General features: G+C 33.3%; 1 protein-coding gene across 1 annotated transcript in view; it reads right to left on the bottom strand.

Moving 5' to 3' along the window:
* Window positions 1–21,078, bottom strand: part of LOC141591999 (G-type lectin S-receptor-like serine/threonine-protein kinase SD2-5) — a 28,206-nt gene extending 7,128 nt beyond the window's left edge. The window contains exon 1 of the mRNA XM_074412532.1: window positions 20,529–21,078. Within this exon, the coding sequence (XP_074268633.1) occupies window positions 20,529–20,933 (405 nt within the window). The 5' untranslated portion in view covers window positions 20,934–21,078. The remainder of the gene's footprint in view (window positions 1–20,528) is intronic.
* Window positions 21,079–21,382: the final 304 nt, after the last annotated feature.

Here is a 21,382-nt window from a genome sequence, read left to right as displayed (position 1 = left end):
TTTTTTTTCCAATTTCCTCATGTAAAGCCGCTAAGAACCTCAGCGGCTTATGGTGTTTGCTTTTTTTTTTTTAAAAGTTGACAAAGCCGCTAAGAACATTAGCGGCTTTGTTGAAAATCTGCGAAAAAAAATAAAGTGATGACGTGGACACTAGAAACGTAAATAATTTCAACTCAACGCTAATTATCTAATTAGTTTGCTTAATAACGCAATAAACCAAAAAATTATATATATATATATATATATATATATATATATATATATATATATATATATATATATATATATATATATATATAGTGTGAAGTTCTCCTAAGTCCCTTACATCTATTGAGTCCTTAAGTCCTTATAAGGGCTCTTGGATGAAGGGAATGAAGGGATGAGATTACATCTCAATGGATGGCCACAAATCAATCTAGTCTAATTAGCTCCTCATTGCAATTAAGTTACTCACTAATCCATTCATCCCTCATTATCACAAACTACTTCCCTCTCTCTAAATCTCACAATCTCCCTTTTTTCTCTCATCTAACAAAACCAAACAAACAAAATCTGAAAAAAAAAACCCAAAATAATTACTCAAAAAAAAAACCCAAAATAACAGGAGGAAAAAAAAATAATCCGTCCTCCTCTCCACCACTGGCTCCCGTCACCACGCACACCACCCACCACTCCCGTCACCATTCACCCACACGGTCACCTCCCCTCGCAACCACTAAACCTCCAAGCTAGCAGCCACCACACGCACACCACCACCACCGCATTCCAGATTTGCCGCCAATCAACACCACAACCACTTCTTCTACTCCTCCTTTCGGCCACCAACACCAGAAGCGCCACCAGTCCCCTCTGAACACCGCCACACAACCACTATATTCTCCTTTCTCTTTTTTATTTTCAGATCTGCAGCCATACACGCGGCCGCTGCCGCCATCCACCACGCACCAGCGCCATCACCAGAACACCACAAACCACCGCATCAACTTTTAGATCCACCACCACACGCCTTCCTTTCTTCTTCCTTCCCCATTTTTAGTCTTTTAAGATTTGCGTGAAAATGGGGTTGCGTGAAAATGATTTTGCGTGAATTGGTGTTGGGTTGTTATGTTTTAAAATTATTTTGAGATCTTTTTTTTAATGGTTTTTTCTTAAATTGTTGTTGGGTGGTTTTTTCTTAACGAATAACCCCACCACTACTCTCCTTTCTTCCCTTTTCAGATTCGTTTTTTTTTTTTAATTTCAGATTCGGTTTTTGTTGAGGTTTCCAATGTTTATATAATTTGAATTCCGTGTTTACTTGTGTCGGATTCCGTTTTTTTAAGGTATAGATTCCGTTTTGTAAACGGTTGTATTTAAGATTTCGCTTGATTTTTTCATTTATTTTCATCTACTTCTTATTTCGGTTTTTTTTTTTATTTTAGATCTAGTATTCTTGGTTTTTATTTTGGTTTTTTATTATGTTAATGTTGTGGGTGTTATACTATATTTTAGATTTGTTATTTGGGTTTTTATTAATGTTACAATTACACTTTTTTCTGCTACAATTACACTTTTTTTGGGTTAAAATTACACTTTTTTTGGTTAAAATTACCCTTATTTCTGTTATAATTACACTTTTCCCTGTTAAAATTACACTTTTTTCTATTACAATTACACTTTATTTCTGTTATAATTACACTTTTCCCTGTTACAATTACACTTTTTTCTATTACAATTACACTTTTTTCTGCTACAATTACACTTTTTTTTGGTTAAAATTACACCTTTTTTGGTTAAAATTACCATTATTTCTGTTAAAATTACACTTTTTTCTATTAAAATTACCTTTTTTTCTGTTAAAATTACACTTCTTTTCTGCTAAAATTACACTTTCTTCGGTTAAAATTACACTTTTGTTAGCTAAAGTTACACTTTTGTCTGTTACAATTTCACTTTTGTAACTAAAATTACACTTTTGTTGCTTAAAATTACACTTTTGTTTGTTACAATTACACTTTTTTTCTGTTAAAATTACACTTTTTTTCTGTTAAAATTACACTTTTTTTCGTTAAAATTACACTTTTTTCGTTACAATTACACTTTTTTTCGTTAAAATTACACTTTTTTTTGTTAAAACTACATTTTTTTTCGTTAAAATTACACTTTTTCCTGTTACAATTACACTTTTTTTCGTTAAAATTACACTTTTTCCTGTTAAAGGTTATCCTCATAATGACTAAAGTTATACTCTTGGACTAAAGTTACATTAATTTGGACTAACTAATTTCGACTAATTTGGACAATTTGGACTAACTAATTTGGACTATTTGGACAATTTGGACTAACTAATTTGGACAATTTGGACTAAAAATACAATATTTACGACTAAATTTGGACTAAAAATACAATTTTGGACTGAAAATACACTATTTACGAATAAATTTGAATTTGTTTGAACTAATATAACACTATTTACGACTAAATTTAGAGTAAAAATACACAATTTGGACTAAAGTTACCCAATTCATTTGTTTTGAGTCATTGAGATTGTGCAATTTCAATCATTGTCCACTAAAGTGTAACTTTAGTACATTGATAGTGTATATCTTTTATCGTTTTATGAGTGTAATTTTAGTCCATAAAAGTGTAATTTTAGTCCAAAAAAGTGTAATTTTAGTCCAAAAATGTGTAACTTTAATCCACAAATGTATAACTTTAGTCTATCAAAGGGGTAATTTTGGTCCACGGAAGTGTAATTTTAGCCCATAAAAGTGTAATTTTAATCCAAATTGTATAACTATAGTCCAAATTTGTGTTTCTTTAGTCCAAATTGTGTAAGTTACAATTTACAAATAACTCCATTAGTTAGTCCAAATTGTGTAATTTTAGTCCAAATTTGTGTAACTTCAGTCCAAATTGTTCTAGCTTTAGTCCAAAAGCGTACTTTAGTCATTGAGAGGGTAACCTTAGTAGAGATAAGTGTAACTTTAATAATAGAGATAAATGTAACTTTAATGAAAACAAGTGTAATTTTAACAGAAAAAAGTGTAATTTTAACGGGAAAAAGTGTAATTTTAACCGGAAAAGAAGTGTAATTTTAACGTTAAAAAGTATAATTTTAACAGAAAAAAGTGTAATTTTAACGTTAAAAAATGTAATTTTAACAGGAAAAAAACTGTGATTTAAACCGAAAAAAGTGTAATTTTAACGAAAAAAAGTGTAATTTTAACGGACAAAAGTGTAATTTTAACCGAAAAAGTGTAATTTTAACCGAACAAGTAAGTTTAATAGATCCTAAATCACACAATACCAAGACAAAATTTTAAATACGAAATTTGGCAAATATATATAATAAGACGGATATTAACAAAGTGATATCAACAAGAAAAAAGTAAAAAATGAGATTTCATAACTAATTGATTTAGTACTAAAATCACATTATAATTTGTAAGAATGTCAATAACCGGAAAAAAAAATACCAAAACATCAAAATTGAAAAAAAAAAAAACGGAAATGAAAAAAAAATGGGTCAATGAAAATTGATCTATTTTAGTAGATCTAAGCTTAAAAATAAAAAAACTCACAAATTTAAAACAATATTATATAGCAAGACGATATAAGGAGGAAAAAAACAACAAAAAAAATAAAAAGAACACCCAAACATCAAGTTTTTTTTTTTAAAAAAAAAAAAAAAAAAAAAAAAAAAAAAAGACGTCGGGGCGGCGGCGGCGGTGGCGGCGGCGGCGGCGGTGGCGGTGGCGGTTGGCGACTGTGGTGGTTTCCGGTTGGTGGTGGTAGGTGGATGGTGAATGAGGAAAAGATGAGTAAATGATTTATTTGGATTTTTTGGGTTTTTTATTTGTTTGGTTTTTTGGGGTTTTTTTTTTCTTGGTTTTTTTGGAGTGAATATGGAGAAGTGAGATATAGAGAGAGAATGAGGAGATGTGATAATGAGTTGGTGAATGAAAGATGAGGAGGATTAATGTAGTTAATGAGAAAATTAGAGGAAGATGGAAAAATTAGAGCATTAACCTTAATTTTTTTGTTCTCATATTAGCCCTCCATTTCCTAGATCCAATGGCCCATAATGGGACTTATGGACTCAAATGTAAGAGGAGAACTCACTTGATCTTATTACTATATATATATATATATATATATATATATATATATATATATATAGAAGAGATCAACTAAGGCCATATATATATATATTGAGTCCATAAGTTCTATTAAGGGCCATTGGATGGTGAAAATGGATGGCCAAGATCAACCCCAAAAAAGTGTGTTTAATAGCTAATCTCACCATCTCTCTCCTCCTTCACTAATCCACTCTAATTAATCACTAATTTACTATATATTTGTTTTCCACTCATCCATTTCTCTTTCATCTTACACATTTCATTTCTCTCTTCTCCCAAAGTCTAAAAAAAAACCCAAATAAATAAAAAAAAACCCAAAAATCCAAATAAATAAAAAACCCAAAAAATCCAAATAAATCAAAAAACTCAAATAAATCATTCATTCCTCTCTTCCTCATTCACCACCACCATCACCACCACTATCCCACCCGACACCACCCACCGCCCACCCCCACCGCCACCCACCTCCACCACCGCCGTCGGTAAACTCGTTTTTTTTTTTTTCCAGATTTTGCACATCTTACTCGGTTATTTTCGTCACTTTTTTTTTTTTTTTTTTTTTTTTTTTTTTTTTAGATTTTGTGTTAAATTTGTTGTTTGGGTCGGTTTATTTTATTTGTAAATTTTTGTTGGTTTTTGTTGTTACTTATTCTTTTCAAATATCTTCTTGTTATACGTTTTTTTTTTAAAAAATTCGGGTTTTAAATATCGTTTTTTGGGTGATATACTTTTTTATTTTTACAAATGTCGTTTCCTTAAAATTCGTCTTGTTATATAAATTATTAGATCTAAAAAGAAGATATTTGAAACTTTAGTCTTTATTCACTGACATTATGTATAACTTTAATTTACATTATGTACAACTTCAATGATATTGTGTGCAACTTCACCGATATTATGTATAACTTCAATGAACATTATGTATAACTTCACTGACATTATGTATAACTTCACTGACATTATGTATAACTTTAACTTACATTATGTACAACAATGACATTGTGTTAGTTTCAAATCTTAATTACATTTAGACAAAAGTTATACTATTATGGATTAAAGTTACACGATTTTTGGACTAAAGTTATACAAAAAAGGACTAAAGTTATACAAAAAAGGATTAAAGTTATACAAAAAAGGACTAAAAGTTATACTATTATGGACTAAAGTTACACAATTTTGGACTAAAGTTATACAAAAAACGACTAAAGTTATACTATTATAGACTAAAGTTATACAGAAAAGGATTAAAGTTATACAAAAAAGGACTAAAAATTATACTATTATGTACTAAAGTTATACAAAATATGACTAAAGTTATACTATTATAGACTAAAGTTATACAAAATGTGTACAACTTCAAAGACATTTTGTACAACTTCAATCAACATTAAGTATAACTTCACTGACATTATATATAACTTCAATCCACATTGTGTGCAACTTCAATGACATTGTGTTCAACTTCACTGTTATTATGAATAACTTTAGTGCATATTTGTATAACTTTAGTCCAAATTTGTATAACTTTAGTCCATATTTGTATAACTTTAAGTCCAAATTACTCTAGTCCATAAAGTGACATTATTTAGTCCAAAATGGCGCAACTTTAGTCCAAAAATGAAGAGAAATGAGAAGAATAAGAGATTTAATATTTTAAGCGTATAACTTTAGTCCAAAATTGTATAACTTTAGTCCAAAATTGTATAACTTTAGTCCAAAATTGTATAACTTTAATGCACGCAGTGTATAACTTTAATAGACAAGATGTATAACTTTAATGCACCCAGTGTATAACTTTAATAGACAAGATGTAGAACTTTAGTCCAAAATTTGCGTAACTTCAATTTATACAATGTATAACTTTAGTAGTTAATAGTATAACTTTATTTTGATTATTGTATAACTTCAGCCCAAAATATGAAACTTGAAAAATAATAAATTAGAAATTAAAAACAACAAAGATCAAAAATTAGAAAATACAATACAATAATAAATAATCTAACAAAAAAACATAGTGGACTGAAAAAAGTAGATCTGAAAAAAATAAATAATAAAAAAAAATCAAACTTTAATAAAAGAAAAAACCAAAATCCAAACCAAAAATACTAGAAAAACAAAAATCCTTATCTAAAAAAAAACCATAATATGTAAACACTGAAAAAAGGCCAAAAAAAATAATGAAAAAAAAAAAACCGAAAGACATCCCACAAACCAAATTCTCAAAAAAAAATAATAGTCGAACCAAATTCTCAAAAAATTTATATATCGTGTGTATAACTTTAATGCACGCAGTGTATAACTTTAATCGACAATATGTATAACTTTAGTCATAAAAATTGTAACTTTAATGTTTCAAGGGTAAAACTTTAGTCGTAAATAGTGTAACTTTAATGTTTCAAGGGTATAACTTTAGTCATAAAATGTATAACTTTAATGTTTTAAGTGTATAAATTTAGTCGTAAATAGTATAACTTTTATAAAACCAAATAAATATGAAAAATCGTAATTAATCAACAAATATTAAATCTGAACAAATTAAATAACAACCCATCAATAACCAACAAAAATTAAAAAACCAAATAACAATAACAAAATAAAGTAAATCTGAAAAAACACTAAAAAAAAAGAGACAAACACAAGCTAATTAAAGAATTAAAAAAACAAATAACAAAAACACAAAAATTAAAAAACCAGATCTGGGAACCATTCACATGAACCAAATAACAAAAACACAAAAACACAAAAAACGAAAAAAAAAAAACGAGAAAACCAAATAACAGACAGCGGCATGAACGAATGTGAGAAGGGGTTTGGTGACCCGGTTTAGGGCTTCGTTTTTGAAGGGGTTTCGGGTTGGTTTGGGTCTGGGTATGGACAGATCTAGGTCGAGGGTGGTGAGAGGAGTCGAGTGGTGGTTCTGGGTGGCCGTGAGGGTGGCTGTAGGTGGCAGGAAATGGGAGAGAAAGAGGGATGTCGGGTTGGTTGTGGTTGTTGATGTCGCGGCTGTTGTTGCGGTTATTGCGTCTGTTGTGGGTGGTTGTTGCCGGCATGGTTGGCAGTGGGAGAGGAGGGTGGCGAGGAGAGTGGTGGAGGGGAATGGGCAGGATAGTGGGATGCGTGGTGGTGGTGGAGGAGAAGAGGGAGGCCGGCTGGTGTTGTTGTTGTGGTTGTAGTGGTGTTGTAGTGGGGCGAGAAAGAGAGGAGATAGGGTGACGACGTGAGGAGGTCGCAGGTGGTGGTTGGCGTGGGATGCGTGGTGGTGGAGTCGGGATTGGTTGTTGGTGGTCCCGGTGGTGTGGTCTGAAAATGTGGAAACGGGGGTGGTTGTCGGACGGTATGGTGGTGGTGAATGGTGGTGGAGTAAAGGAGGGAGGACGGTATGGTGGTGGTGAATGGTGGTGGAAAGGTGGTTTGTTATGGTGGTGTGTTGTCGATGAAGTTGTTATTGTTTTTTTTTTTTTTTGGTTTTTTTTTTGTTGGTTTTTTTTTTGTTGATTTGGTTTTTTTTTTTGAGAGAATGAGAGAAAGATGAGAGAGAATGAGTGTATGAGAGAAATGTGAAAGAATGAATAATGAGGAAGTGGGTAGGGAGATTAGAATGGTGGAAGAGTTGTACAAAATTAGGAGGAGTTATACACAATTAGGGAGGTTCATTTGTGACCCTTGAATGAGATGTAATCTCATCCCTCCATTCCTTCCATCCTAAGGTCCTTATAAGGACTTAGGGACTCATAAGATGTAAGGGCCTTATGAGAACCCTTCTCTCTCTCTCTCTCTATATATATATATATATATATATATATATATATATATATATATATATATATATATATATATATATATATATATATATATATATATATATATACTAGGTAGCGAGGGCGGGCCGGGATTGAAAATTTGGGGTAGCGAAAGTAGCGTGAAGCCGTGAGCACAATAACAACATATAATTTTTTTTATAAACAATTCGTTTTTTTTGTTGTCAATAAGAACTACACTTTCAATTTGTAAATACAAAAAAAATATTTTCGCGATAATTGACGTGGTTGTTGACGGGAATGACGGTGCCTCAAATCCTAGGTAGTTAAGACCTTTCATTAAGCATTTTTTTTGGCTCAAGCTCGTCGAGCCTAAAAAATTGAAGCTCGAACTCGGCTCGGGAAAAGCTCGAGCTCGGCTCGAACTCGAATCGAGCTCGTTTTGTCATTATATATTTTCACTTTCTCACCTTTTAAATCTAACTAAATATAAATATTTTTGAAAAACAAATAAAATTATAAAATATTAAAAATTATTATATTATAACATACTTATATAAATATCTAAATAAAATATAATTTAAAATACTAATAATATTACAATATAAAGATTATACAAAAAAATTATACAAAAAAATTATACAAAAAAATTATAAACGGGCCTTCGAGGGAAATGGAGTTCGGAATTAGAGAATGGGATATTAGGAGAGATATTAGTGTAAAAAATTGCTTATTGTAGGAGTCAAACCCGACTCTCCTGAGAGATGTACTTATACTTTACCACTAGACCATGTACATTCTGATGGTACCTTAGAAACGTATTATTTATTTATCCTTTGACACATATCAGCGATATATGGAGTAGCAAAATTTCGTCTTCTTAGTCAAATTTTTGGGATTTGGGGTCGCGGCTGCTACCCCATGCTACTAGGTAGCTACGCCTCTACTAGGTAGTATCCCGCGCTTCGCGCGGCCTGTTTTAAAATTTTATTATTATAATTATAGATAAATAATATAATTTATATATAACCTTTAATATTTTAATTATAAATACAAATATGTTAATTTTTCTCAAATTTAATTTTTTTAGGTTTCATTTTATAAAATATTTAACTAAAACTAATATTTAGTTAGTCATGATCACTATTTTATGCTTGAAATATACATATTTAATTGAAGATATTAAAGAAAACTGTAATATGTTTTCTACTTTTTCATATCGTTTATAATACTATAAGACTTAATAATCATTACTTTTAGTTTTGATTATTCAAATCCACTCGCGATCACTGTGTACATACATACTCGTACACATACTCGTTATCACACTATTTAAACCTATCAAAATCTCATATGTATTCAATTTCTTGCAATATAATTTTTTTTCATTCTCACGATATAAAAACTTATCTGTTAATAGTTTTTTTAAGTTCTGTTTTTAATACATAAATGACTCTTCAAAATATATTTTTCTTAATGATTTAGTGGTCTAAGTTGTATAACTTTCTTAAAATGTTTTTTTACGTAAATGTAAAATATTGTGAGACACTCACTTTGATCATATCTACATATCAAAATATTTCAATAAATATAATGAAAATTATACTCAATTGAAATCATTTTTCGTAATGAACTTAATTATTTACATTTTAGAATTGTTATCATATTTCTTTAATAAATTTAGAATCAAATCACCGTAATTGTTATATGTAATTTTATAATATTTTTTTTTTTGGTAACATGTGAGCTTTTTGTATTTCATATAATCAAACAAAATATTACAAGGTCATCGAGATTACAGATTCCATCATCCGAGACTAAGTACAAAAACTACAACGTATATGTAATCTACTTAGCCAAACACAATCATTAGCCTTCACCACAATACTCATCTTGCCAATCAGTCTATTGTGCACTTGCTGTGAAATTCTGGATATCAGGTTTTCAGGCCTGCTAAGTTGAAGGTCAAGCCTGCATTTGTTTCTCTCATTCCATAACATATAGCATGTAACCAGCTTTGCCAATCTACAAGTCTTTTTCTGCAGCTTCGAGTATGACTGAAGAGATCCAGTGAAGCTAATAGCAAACCTCTCCTCAACACCAGCAACAATCCTAGAACTGTAAGCACAATCAGCAAACAGATGTTCATGCGTTTCCTCTCCTACTTCACACAAAACACATCTATCAGTTAAGCATAGACCCATCTTGTGAAGCTTACATCTGGTATTAAGAGCCCTTTTCCGAATCAACCAAGCAATAAAAGAATGCTTTGGTAACAACCAATTATCCCACACATCCTTATACCAAAGGACAGGGGGGTGTGAACCCTGCATCCAATGGTATCTAGCACTGACAGTATAACCACCAGGAGAAGCTATCCAGGCATTACCTTGATAACCCCGCTCAAGAATACCTTTAACACGACATATATTCCTCCAATTCCAGTTAGAATCAAGAGGAGGTTGATAATTCTCCCAATTTGCTCCTTTCATATAGACATGGTCTATCCAGAGTACCCACAACCTATCGGCCTTGGTATACAACCAATGAACAAGTTTACCTACACTTGCTACATTCCACGCCCCTGCATTCTTAATACCCAGACCACCCTCCTTCTTACTACAACATACATCATGCCAAGAGACCAAAGGTGTTCTGTTATATTCTGACTCACCACACCACAAAAAGTTCCTACAAATTGCTTCTATTCTCTTGATAACTCCTTTAGGAATCAGGAAAATAGATGCCCAATAATTATGAAGGGTATTAAAGACAGAGTTGATTAGAACAAGTCTACCAGCATAACTAAGTTTCCTTTCCCCAATCCCTCTAACTTTGGAAACAATCTTATCAATTAACACATTACAATCAGCTTTAGTTAGTCTACCAGGTTGGATAGGAATACCCAGGTATTTGAAGGGAAGCTTACCTTCCTGGTAACCAGAAATCTGAATAATGTCAAGCTTCAAACTATCAGCAACTCCACAGAACACTACCTCAGATTTAGAAGCATTAACAGTAAGACCTGATGTAGCAGAGAATGTTACCAGTACTCTAAGGATTAACATGATGGACTTCACATCCCCTTTACTAAACATTAGTAGATCATCAGCAAAAAGTAAATGTGTAAGTTGTAAACTCTTGCAGAGAGGATGATACCTGAAGAACCATTTCTTAGTTGCAAAGTTCATAACCCTTGTCAAATATTCCATACAAATGCAAAACAGAAGAGGTGAGATAGGATCACCTTGTCTAAGACCCCTTCTACCCTTGAAGTAGCCAAACTGAGCCCCATTGAGATTAAGAGTAAAAGAAGGAGTAGAAATGCAGGTCATAATCAGCTTTCTGAACTTTTCAGGGAACATAAGAGCTTCTAACATCTGATCCACAAAAGCCCACTCAATAGAATCATAAGCTTTTTGTAAATCAAGCTTAAACATGCATCTAGGAGAGGCCTTTCCCCTATGATAAAGCCTAACAAAATCCTGACAAATCAAAATGTTTTCTAGAATACTCCTGCCCTTGACAAAAGCACCCTGATTCTTACTTATTATATCAGGTAAGACTATAGCCAGCCTATTGCAAAGGATTTTGGAAATGGCTTTGTAAAGGACATTACAGCAAGATATTGGCCTGAAATGCTTGACACTAGTAGGCCTATCCAATTTTGGTATTAAGGTAATTATAGTTGCATTGAGTTGATTCAATAACTTTCCAGTTTCAAAAAAATTAATTACTGCAGCACACACATCTGTCCCAATTACTTCCCAAGCATCCCTGAAAAATTGACTAGTATAGCCATCAGGGCCAAGTGATTTGTTCTTAGGAATGCTAAAAATGTTGTTCTTTACCTCTTCAACAGTTACAGGCTTAGCTAAGATATCCCAATGAATTGCAGAACAGCAAGCACCATTTCTGACCACATTCACATTAACTTCAGAGGTAATATTATGAGACCCAAGCAAGCCTTTATAATACCCTAAGAAAGCCTGTTGAATTGAATCACCATCAGTTCACATAGTCCCATCCTGATCCTCAATTTGGAATACTTTGTTAAGCATCATTCTTTTCTTGATGACATGATGAAAGTAAGAAGTATTAAGATCTCCTTCTAAGGACCACTGCACCTTGGCTTTTTGGATTAGAAAACTGTCCCTAGCAGTAATTAAATCTCTCAATTCATGAGCCAATGCAGATTCTTGCTGAATTAGATCAGCATCCCCAGGATTATCAGCTAAGGCTTTTTGTACATGCTCCAAAGCCATACTTGCAATAGTTGTATTATTCTCAACATCAGAGAAACATTCTCTATTAATTTTCTTCAGAATAAGCTTCAGAGACTTGCGTTTTTTAACAATTGAAAACATTTTGGTCCCTCTGTAGACAGTAGCCCAAGCCATAGCAACAGAGTCCTTAAAGCTAGGAGCAAGCCCCCACATATTGAAATATTTGAAACTCTTTTTCCCTCCAATTTCAGCTTTCCTATCCACAATGGTACAGGGACAATGATCAAACAGTCCCTCAGGGTGAAAATGAGCAAGGCTAGTAGCAAAACCATCCAACCACTCCTGGTTTCCCATAACCCTATCCAACCTACTGTATACTCTATCACATAGTTCCTTCTTATTGGACCAAGTAAACATGGCACCAGTGGCAGGGATATCCTCCATACCACAAATAGATACACAGTCCCGAAAATGCTCCATTTCAGCATCAGTGGTATTACCCCCTAACCTCTCAATGAGAGATAATACAGTGTTGAAATCCCCAAGCCATAGCCAAGGTTCACAACATGTAGCAGAAATTTCTTTGAGAGTATTCCATAATTCAACTCTTTCATACAATCCATTAAAGGCATAGATCATAGTAAGCAAGAATTTTTTATCATCAATTCTAGAATGGACCAACATATGAATATGTTGAGCACTATAAGACAAGAACTGAATATCAAAAAGATTAGGCTTCCACAATATCCAAATTCGACTACCCTTATGCCAACTGCAGTTAGTGGAGACACTCCAACCATTACAAATAGAGGTATTCCTCTTCAACAAAGTGCTAGGCTTCAGTTTAGTTTCAAGCAAACCAAATAGTCCTACCCCATTATTGTGCAAAAAAGATTTCACCACTCTCTACTTATTCAGGTCATTTAGACCCCTAACATTCCAAAATCCTAAACTATGCATTGATATATTTATTATGTTTATATTTAATGTTCAACTGTAATTAATGCTTATATTTATGGCTGGGTTGACACGTGGCGCATCCACAACGATTCAACCCAGGTTTATATATTAATTTACGACGAAGAAATCATTTATAACTCTCACCTTTTTTACAAAAAACAATTCATTCAAATTGATATATCTTAAGTACATAATTTGAACACGTAAATTATTGTTTAATAGTGAATTGATACACAACCCAACAATAAAAAATAGATATCTAAAGCATTACTACAACGGAGGTTCGTAGTAATACTCTTGTTTCTTCGATTCCATCCATTTCACTTTTTAGCTAATTTCGTTTTTTTCAATTACCTACTAAAAGTAATTGTTAAATTACCATTTTTTCTCATAACAGTAAGTGTCTCCTTATAATAATGAGTTTTTATTTTGATTAATATATAATATTTACGTCATGAATTTAAAATTTATATAGTTGTAATAATTATTTATATGAAAGACTTTTTAAATAAAATATCTAGTTATTTTAATATAATATCAAAGTCATTTACTTGTCTTAAACATAACAATAAACTCATTCTTGTATATATAAAAAAAATATTATATCATACCTACCCTTGTACTGTGTATATGAGCAGACCCCCTCAAAATATACTCCCTCTGTCCCGGTCATTTGTTGTCCTTTTTCATTTTGGGGTTTCTCAGTCATTTGTTGTCCTTTCTATTTTAAGAATGAATTTGATGAGTAATTTGATCATTCAAACTCAATTTATTCCACTTGTCATTTAGTAATTGGCTCCCTCCCCTTTCCTTGGTCTTTGTGCCAAAACCAAAGGACAAGAAATGACCGAGTATATACTACTAATTAAAACTTAAGTTAATTGTATGATCCATAGTACTCCGTATATGGATAACTACTCAGGAACTCGTAAAATTTACTAATCTCGTTTAACGTTCTCGAGGACAAAACTCCTTTCACTCTTTGTTCCTCTAGTAAATCTTCCTAGCTCCATACCTAGTCGATCTTCCTTCAATCCGTATCTACTACGTTTCGGGCTATTACAACGATTCATTACTACTAATGAATTACTCTTTACTGAGCAATGCACCATCTCGTTCATCGTCCAATACTCCAATCAATAAATACAAATAATACTCCTTGTTTGTGAGTTGATATTGCTAATCAAGAAGTTGGATTGAGTTTATTTCTTTGATTTGTTGCACGACAACCTTCCCATGCATATTACTTAATATAGCTCTAAAATTTGCAAAGATTATCTATTTCTAACTGAAACAACCTTCAAATAAAAAAAAAAAAGACCAGATAATCTTTTTCTTTTACTTATCTATACTCCTCCGATTTATTCTTTCACGAAATTCCTCATTTCACCTTGATCTATTTTGTAGATACCCGTATCCGTCGATATTGGAATTTATAGAGAACCCGACAAACACCCGATGATGATAGGACACATGTATTTTTTAGTTGTCACTGTCATTTATTTGGGTTCGTTTTACGATGTAGAATGAGCGTTGTCGACGGAGTATTTTAATTTAAATGATATTTAAATTAAAGTTTTTAAGGTGAATTCAATTTATTTTATTTTATTTTGAATTTATTTTCTTAAGTTTATTTTATTGAAAATAAAATAAATATTTGATTTGAAAAATCATTTTATGAATATATTTGATTTGAAAAATCATTTATTTTAATGTGTTAATTAATTTGAAAAATCGATTTTAAAAAGCGAAGAAAACTCGTTTTAAAAGCGTGTTTTTGAGCTCGATTTTAGCTCGGTTTTTGAGCCCGTTTTCTTTACGAATTGGCACGAATCTCGAGTATACTAACCAACCTAAGCCTCTACCCATCCAACCCCAGTTCGAACCCCATAACCATGGCCCAAATCCCGTCCCAAATCACCCCCAACAGCCCGCAAAACACGAAACAGCCCCCCCCCCCCTGTTTTGCAGCTCAATCCCGAGCCCAAAACCCGCTCCAAACACCACCAAAACCCGTGCCCATTAACCCTAACCCATACCCTAATATCCTACCCATATTACCTTACCTTAATCACCAAGAAAACCCCCCATACGAACCCTAGAAAACCCCCCAAAAGCTGCTGGACAGCAGCTATGCTCAGCCGAGCCCGTCTGCCTCTCCTCCCTTTTACCCTACTTTAACTCCTTATAAATACCCACCCTTCACCATACATTCATTCCTCTAAGTTCTCCATACATCCTACCGTCACTTACAAGCTTTAAACCTCAGAAACAAACCCTAATTGCCTCTCAAAAACTTTCCACAAAACCGACATACAAACTGAAACTGTTTGTGTGTCCTCCTCGAAAAACAATTCGTTCCTCCCTCAAACCTCCATCAAAACTCGATTTTCTTGTTCCTAATTAACCACATAACATCCATCTACACATTAGACAAAGATTTACGAGCCAAATTGCCCTTGAGAGTACACGAAATCCTTCGAAAAACAGAGTGTTATACACTCTGTTTTCGCGGTTTGTTCTTGTCTGTCCAGTTCTGTTTGTGCTCGTTTTTCGTGCCCAATAACTCAAAACGAGCAGGGGTTGCTTTAAGATCTCTGTTCTCCTCTCTTTCTAGTTTTCAAAACATCTTTTAAATCGAATTTTCGTCGTGAAACGAGGGAGAAATCATCGTTTGAAAGTTGCTGTCCAGATTTGTCAAAAAACGCGTGTTTGCTTTGTTTCTTCGTCGACGACGGCCTCTCGAGATAAAATCTACCATCGATTACGACCCAAGACGGTGTCAACGATACATGTAGGTTGAGGGTGCATCAAATCCTCCTCTTTCTCCTTTTTTATTTCGTTTTTTATGCTTGTTCTTTTATAGTTTGTTTTATTCGTTTATCGTTTTTGTTTATCGATTGTTTAATTAACAATGAAACTAGTTTAGTCCGAGTATGAGTTAAAGTACCACCATGAACACCCGCGTTGACTTGAGATGGGAAAATAAACCGCTACTTCAGTCGGTCGTACACCCCCGTCTCATTTACATATCCTCGTGTTCAAGGTAGGGCATAAATAAAACGAATTTCTAACTTCGCTCTTCGCTTTTGACCCCTTTGTTATTTCGGCCAACTCGACACACCCTAGGATCCGTTGTATGTTAGTTTAACCTCTGATGGTTAACATATGACGTATTTAGACGACATTCGATCATTTTAATAATCTAATTAGACATGTTAGGTGGCATCGACATAGCTTTTAAAATCGATTAATAATTCTATAACCTAATTGAATACATCTTTCTTATCACTTGATTTCTCGCTAGCATAGGAGTGCGTGATTAGCACCTTCCTATTAACACTCGACGAGTAAGCATTAATCTTATGATATTGTGACCTAATTGGACCCTTTAGGCCGTGTAGAATACACACTCGCGCGTTTCTTCTCAATCGATCAACCTGTTTTATAACTTGTTTTCTAACTCGTTTTCTAATCCGTTTCACAATCATTCGATCTAACCAATGAACCTAACCTAGGAACTAGGATGGCCTTGTCTTGGCCGTGAGGGTGGTCGTGGTTTGGGCCGTGAGCTTGGCCGTCTTCTTTGTCTTTCTTGCTTCGTTTTTTTATACCCTTTGTTCCTCGTCGTTTCGTTGCTTGTAATTTGTAATTTGTTTATCGAGTTGTAATTTTCGAGCTTGTTTTACTTTTATTGAGTCAAAACCTCTTCAAAAAACCTTAGTCTTGTTTGGTTAGACGGTTGTTCCCCAATGCTTGTAGGAGCGTAGTAAACCGCATGTTGTTTAAAGCAACATGGCCCGGTTTATGCTAATGCATGCTTTGGTGCGTAGCCTTATGCCTAATTCGATGAGATTAAGTGAAAGCACGCATTACGAGGAGTGACCCAAGGCCGTGTGTCATGTAGGCCGTGAGTCACCCCTTTGTGCACGGTTTTCTAGGCCGAATGGCCGTGTTTTGCGTCGTGTGTATAGCGTTGTATTTAGATCGAGTTGTATCTTTAATTTATCGTTGCGTCGGCATGAAATGCCTGGTTTGTAATAGGTAGATCCCAACGGCTCCCCCATTCCCCCTAAGCCTTGTTTGCTTTCGTTCATATGTTGCTTAGATCAATCAACCCACATGCTAAATTACAACTTTGACAAAGTTAGTTTAGTTGCATCTAAAACGACATAGAAATTGTTGTCACATGTTAGGGTTTTAAAACGATGTTTGCATATCATATATCGTAGTAGCTATGACCTTGTTTGAAATTCGACACTTGACTTAGTAGAGGCCGTTATTGACGGGCGGGGTTGGGTGTCCTTATGGGCTTCCCAACACGTACCCTCACCCCTTACTCAAGATCTATGGTTTGTGGATCCGTCTAAATACCATTGGATTACGAGAGTCATTCAAATCGAGTGATATAGGGTACAAGTCTTTATCTTTAATCACTCGTAGTCGATTGGCTTTATGCTTTTCGATGAAAGGTGTAAAGTTGACTTGAACGGTTCCAAGTTCCCAAAAAACTTGGTGGCGACTCTAATATGTCTTAATTCGATTCGAAAGAACCTCGAGTCGATTATGCCTAGTGTGGATCCCGCGGACGCAGTTCCCGAGGGCCTTGTCCACATATTTCTACTCCTCACTTCAATGAATATTCATCATCGACTTGATAATAATTGTGCTGGCTGATAAATATTTGACAAACTATTGTCAATAGGAAAGTTGGTTTCTTGGACCAATAAGGAATTTGCATCCAAAAAATATTCAAGGTCATCATATCCTCCCACGATATGGATGCTTGCTCTTTCACCTCCCAGTCATCCTTATCGTTTTAATTTCTAGCTAATCATATCATTCAAATTGGCGTGCAATGTCGGACCTGCAAATGAGGCTATTGTACCGTGTAGACCTAGCAAATTGAAGAACTTACTTTTTGTTTCTCACGTTTTGAAAGATTGACGTACGATTGTATGTAGCAACACGAAACTAAATTTTAGTACTTGGTAGTGTCTTGCTGTGAGGAGAAATAATTCTATATTTATAGGTGTGTGCACCGAAGAGAAGTATATTGAGTAGTGAATGTGTACATAACACACAAATTAAGAGGGTTTGAATATCCTAAATATTGGGTTGAAAAACATGGTGGTTGCCTCGTTGGTATGTATGTATCTTGAAAAAACAAATACTCTTAATCTCAATGTATGTATCTTGAAAATATAAATTTTTTGTGTATAGGCACAATGCATACGTTCCGCTTATTAGTATGTAGAATCAAGTACCATGTATCTTCATTCTTCATTCATGCATATTAAATGTTGAGTATGAATAGAAGCAATTAATATATTTTTTATTAAAATTGAAAGCTAAAACCTATCTCGTAAAAGAAGACATTAATAAATTGATAATTGATCGATGGTGATTATTTAAAACTTATATTTTTATTACATGTAATTAATACATTGTATTTAATATTTATGATGTATTAAATGCCGAGTATGACACGTGGCGCATCCACAATGTTTCAACCCAGTTTTTTTTTTTTTTTGATGACGAGGGGGTTGAATCCCCCCGGACCCATGCATTCTCGCACCACCATATGGACCATGTAAACCACCCCCTTTAGGGGCTGCAGTGGCCAAGTGATCATCGCCCCAGCTGGTAGTCGAACCCGGGACCTCTCAACTCCTGCATTTCTGCAAACTTTAAGGTTTAACCCAGCTACCACTGGACTAACACCACTTGGTTTCAACCCAGTTTTATATATATATATATATATATATATATATATATATATATATATATATATATATATATATATATATATATATATATATATATATATCGATGGCGGTTTTAGAGGGGGTGCGGGGGTTCACCCGCATCCCCTTTGTTAAAATATTTATGATTAGTTTCATAAGTATCATAAAATGTTTAGTGGTGCAGTGGTTAGAAACTTAGTTTGTATTGGTTAGGTCATGAGTTCAATTCCTATAGCTGTCATTTTTGCACTTTTATCTCATTTAGTTATAAATTGTGTTTTTAATGCTATTTAATACCTGGTTTTAGTCATTCATTTTCATATATTCCTTCTATTATTTTTGTTGTTTTTGGTAGTTTCATCAAGTTTTATGAAATTTTTTTGTTAAGGTATCAAGGGTTCAAGTGTTTTACTTTGCCTCACGAATTTTTTGTGTTTACATTTATTTTAAGGAAATCAAGGGTTTAAATTTGTTCTATTATTTTTATACCTACTCGACTTATTTGGATCCAATTTTATTTTAATTTAGTGTTTTACTTTACATCACGAAATTTTTGTGTTTAAATTTTCGTTTCCATCACCAAAATCATTGTTAAACTTGAGCATCCCCTATGATCATATCCTAGAATCGCCCCTGATATATATATATATATATAGAATTGGGATCCTATGAGAACCACCAACATAATGAGAACCGTGAGAACTCCACCTTACGGATTTTTTTTCTTAAAAATAACGACATATTTGGATTCGGCATAGAATTTTATGCCTAGATAACATATCTCTTGGTCCAAAAAGTATAAATTATTGACCAGAATCGATACGAGAAACATTTTATTAATTTTCATGCGCCTACTAGTCATTTTTCATGTATTTAACAATTTTCACGCACCTAGAACTCGTTTTCGTGCACCTAGAGCTTGATATTTTCATGCACCTAGTAATTATTTTCATGCACGTAACAATTTTCATGCACCTAGTATTCGTTTCAGAGCATCTATAGCCATTTTAGTATACCTAATTGTGTTTTTGTACATTAAGTTTATATTTTGTTAATAAAATCAAAAAATTTTGTTTAGCTATACTAAAAATGTGTTGGAATAAACTAAACTAAGGGTAAATGATCCATCAAAACTTTTGGAACAAGATTTGAGGATGATTTAGTAAGGGTTCTCAATGCTCATTATATTAGTGGTTCACCTTGATCACCGACTATATATATATATATATATATATATATATATATATATATATATATATATATATATATATATATATATATATATATATATATATATATATATATATGACTTGAGTTCAAAACCCGCCAGTATCCAAACTGCTCTTCAGACCTCAAAAACCAAAGTGAAAATAGACATTGTTAAAACACTGCTCGATGTCTCAAAGACTACCAAGCCATGTTCTCATTGAGGGAACTTGAGGAAACATCAATGTGTGACCAACTACAAGAAATACATACATATATACTTAATTACTCCCTCTGTCAAATTTTATGTGCCGCTGTATACCAATACATTTTCATCCGGAAACAACCTCACATTATCGTTAGTTAGCCATTTTGCAGAAGCCATTTTGAAAAGACTACTCACTACAAATGCACAACTATACATAGAAAAACTTTACTGTCCCACAAAACACAAACCCACACAATTAAAAATAATAATAATAATAAAAAAAAAAACAGTAGAAGAATTACCTGCACACCTTGTCCAAAAGTTGCAGTACGCCAACCAATTTGACCATTGAAGGCCTTGAGCCTTAAATCTCCAATTTCAGTAAACTCAAGAACACAACTCTGAGAAGTAGTACAGAACATTGAATGATGTCCAGAGGTCCAAACTTTAACATTCCCTAAGAAAACTTGGAGCGAACAACAGTAGATGCCATCGACTGCATCAACACTCAACGCTGTCCGAAAATTAAGAGGCATTTGATCAGTTTCCATTAAGTAAGCCTTGCCGTTAAACCCTTGAATGTACTCCACCGGAATTGGCAATGTGAAGTTATAACCAATGTGAATATTATCAGACAGACAGTGCCCTGAATATATCAACTTGTAAACTGCTAAGTTGATGAAACTTAACATATATAAAGCCTTCATTGGTTGTTAACTTGTTATGCACTCTAATTTTTAGTGACTTACTTTTAAACATTGGAATTGATAATGCTTTTACATTTGTTGTGGCAGCTATGTTCTTTTTTTCTTTTTTCTTTTTTCTTTTGGGGGTCAAAAAGTCATTATCATTCTCATTTCCACTAGTGAAAAGTTGTGGGATTTTAGTTTTTGGTTGTTAATATCACAACGCAGCCACGCAGGTAATGTACCAAGAAAAAAGTGTGAAATTCTAGTACAAGACTTGTTAATATCCAGTTCACAGGAGCTATTGCCATTAATATTAATATTAGGTTTCTATTACGGAATAATAATTAACTGAACTCAACATGACCCCGTTCCCGTTAAATTATGGAATTAACAAAAAAGACTAGTTTGTACCCCAATCTCTAATGGTATGTTTTTAAAAATCTTTTTCTAATTAGTTTTTTTTTTTT

Source organism: Silene latifolia, chromosome 7 (genome assembly GCF_048544455.1).
Source record: "Silene latifolia isolate original U9 population chromosome 7, ASM4854445v1, whole genome shotgun sequence".
Taxonomy (NCBI): Eukaryota; Viridiplantae; Streptophyta; class Magnoliopsida; order Caryophyllales; family Caryophyllaceae; genus Silene; species Silene latifolia.
This window is presented reverse-complemented; position numbering and strand designations above follow the sequence as displayed.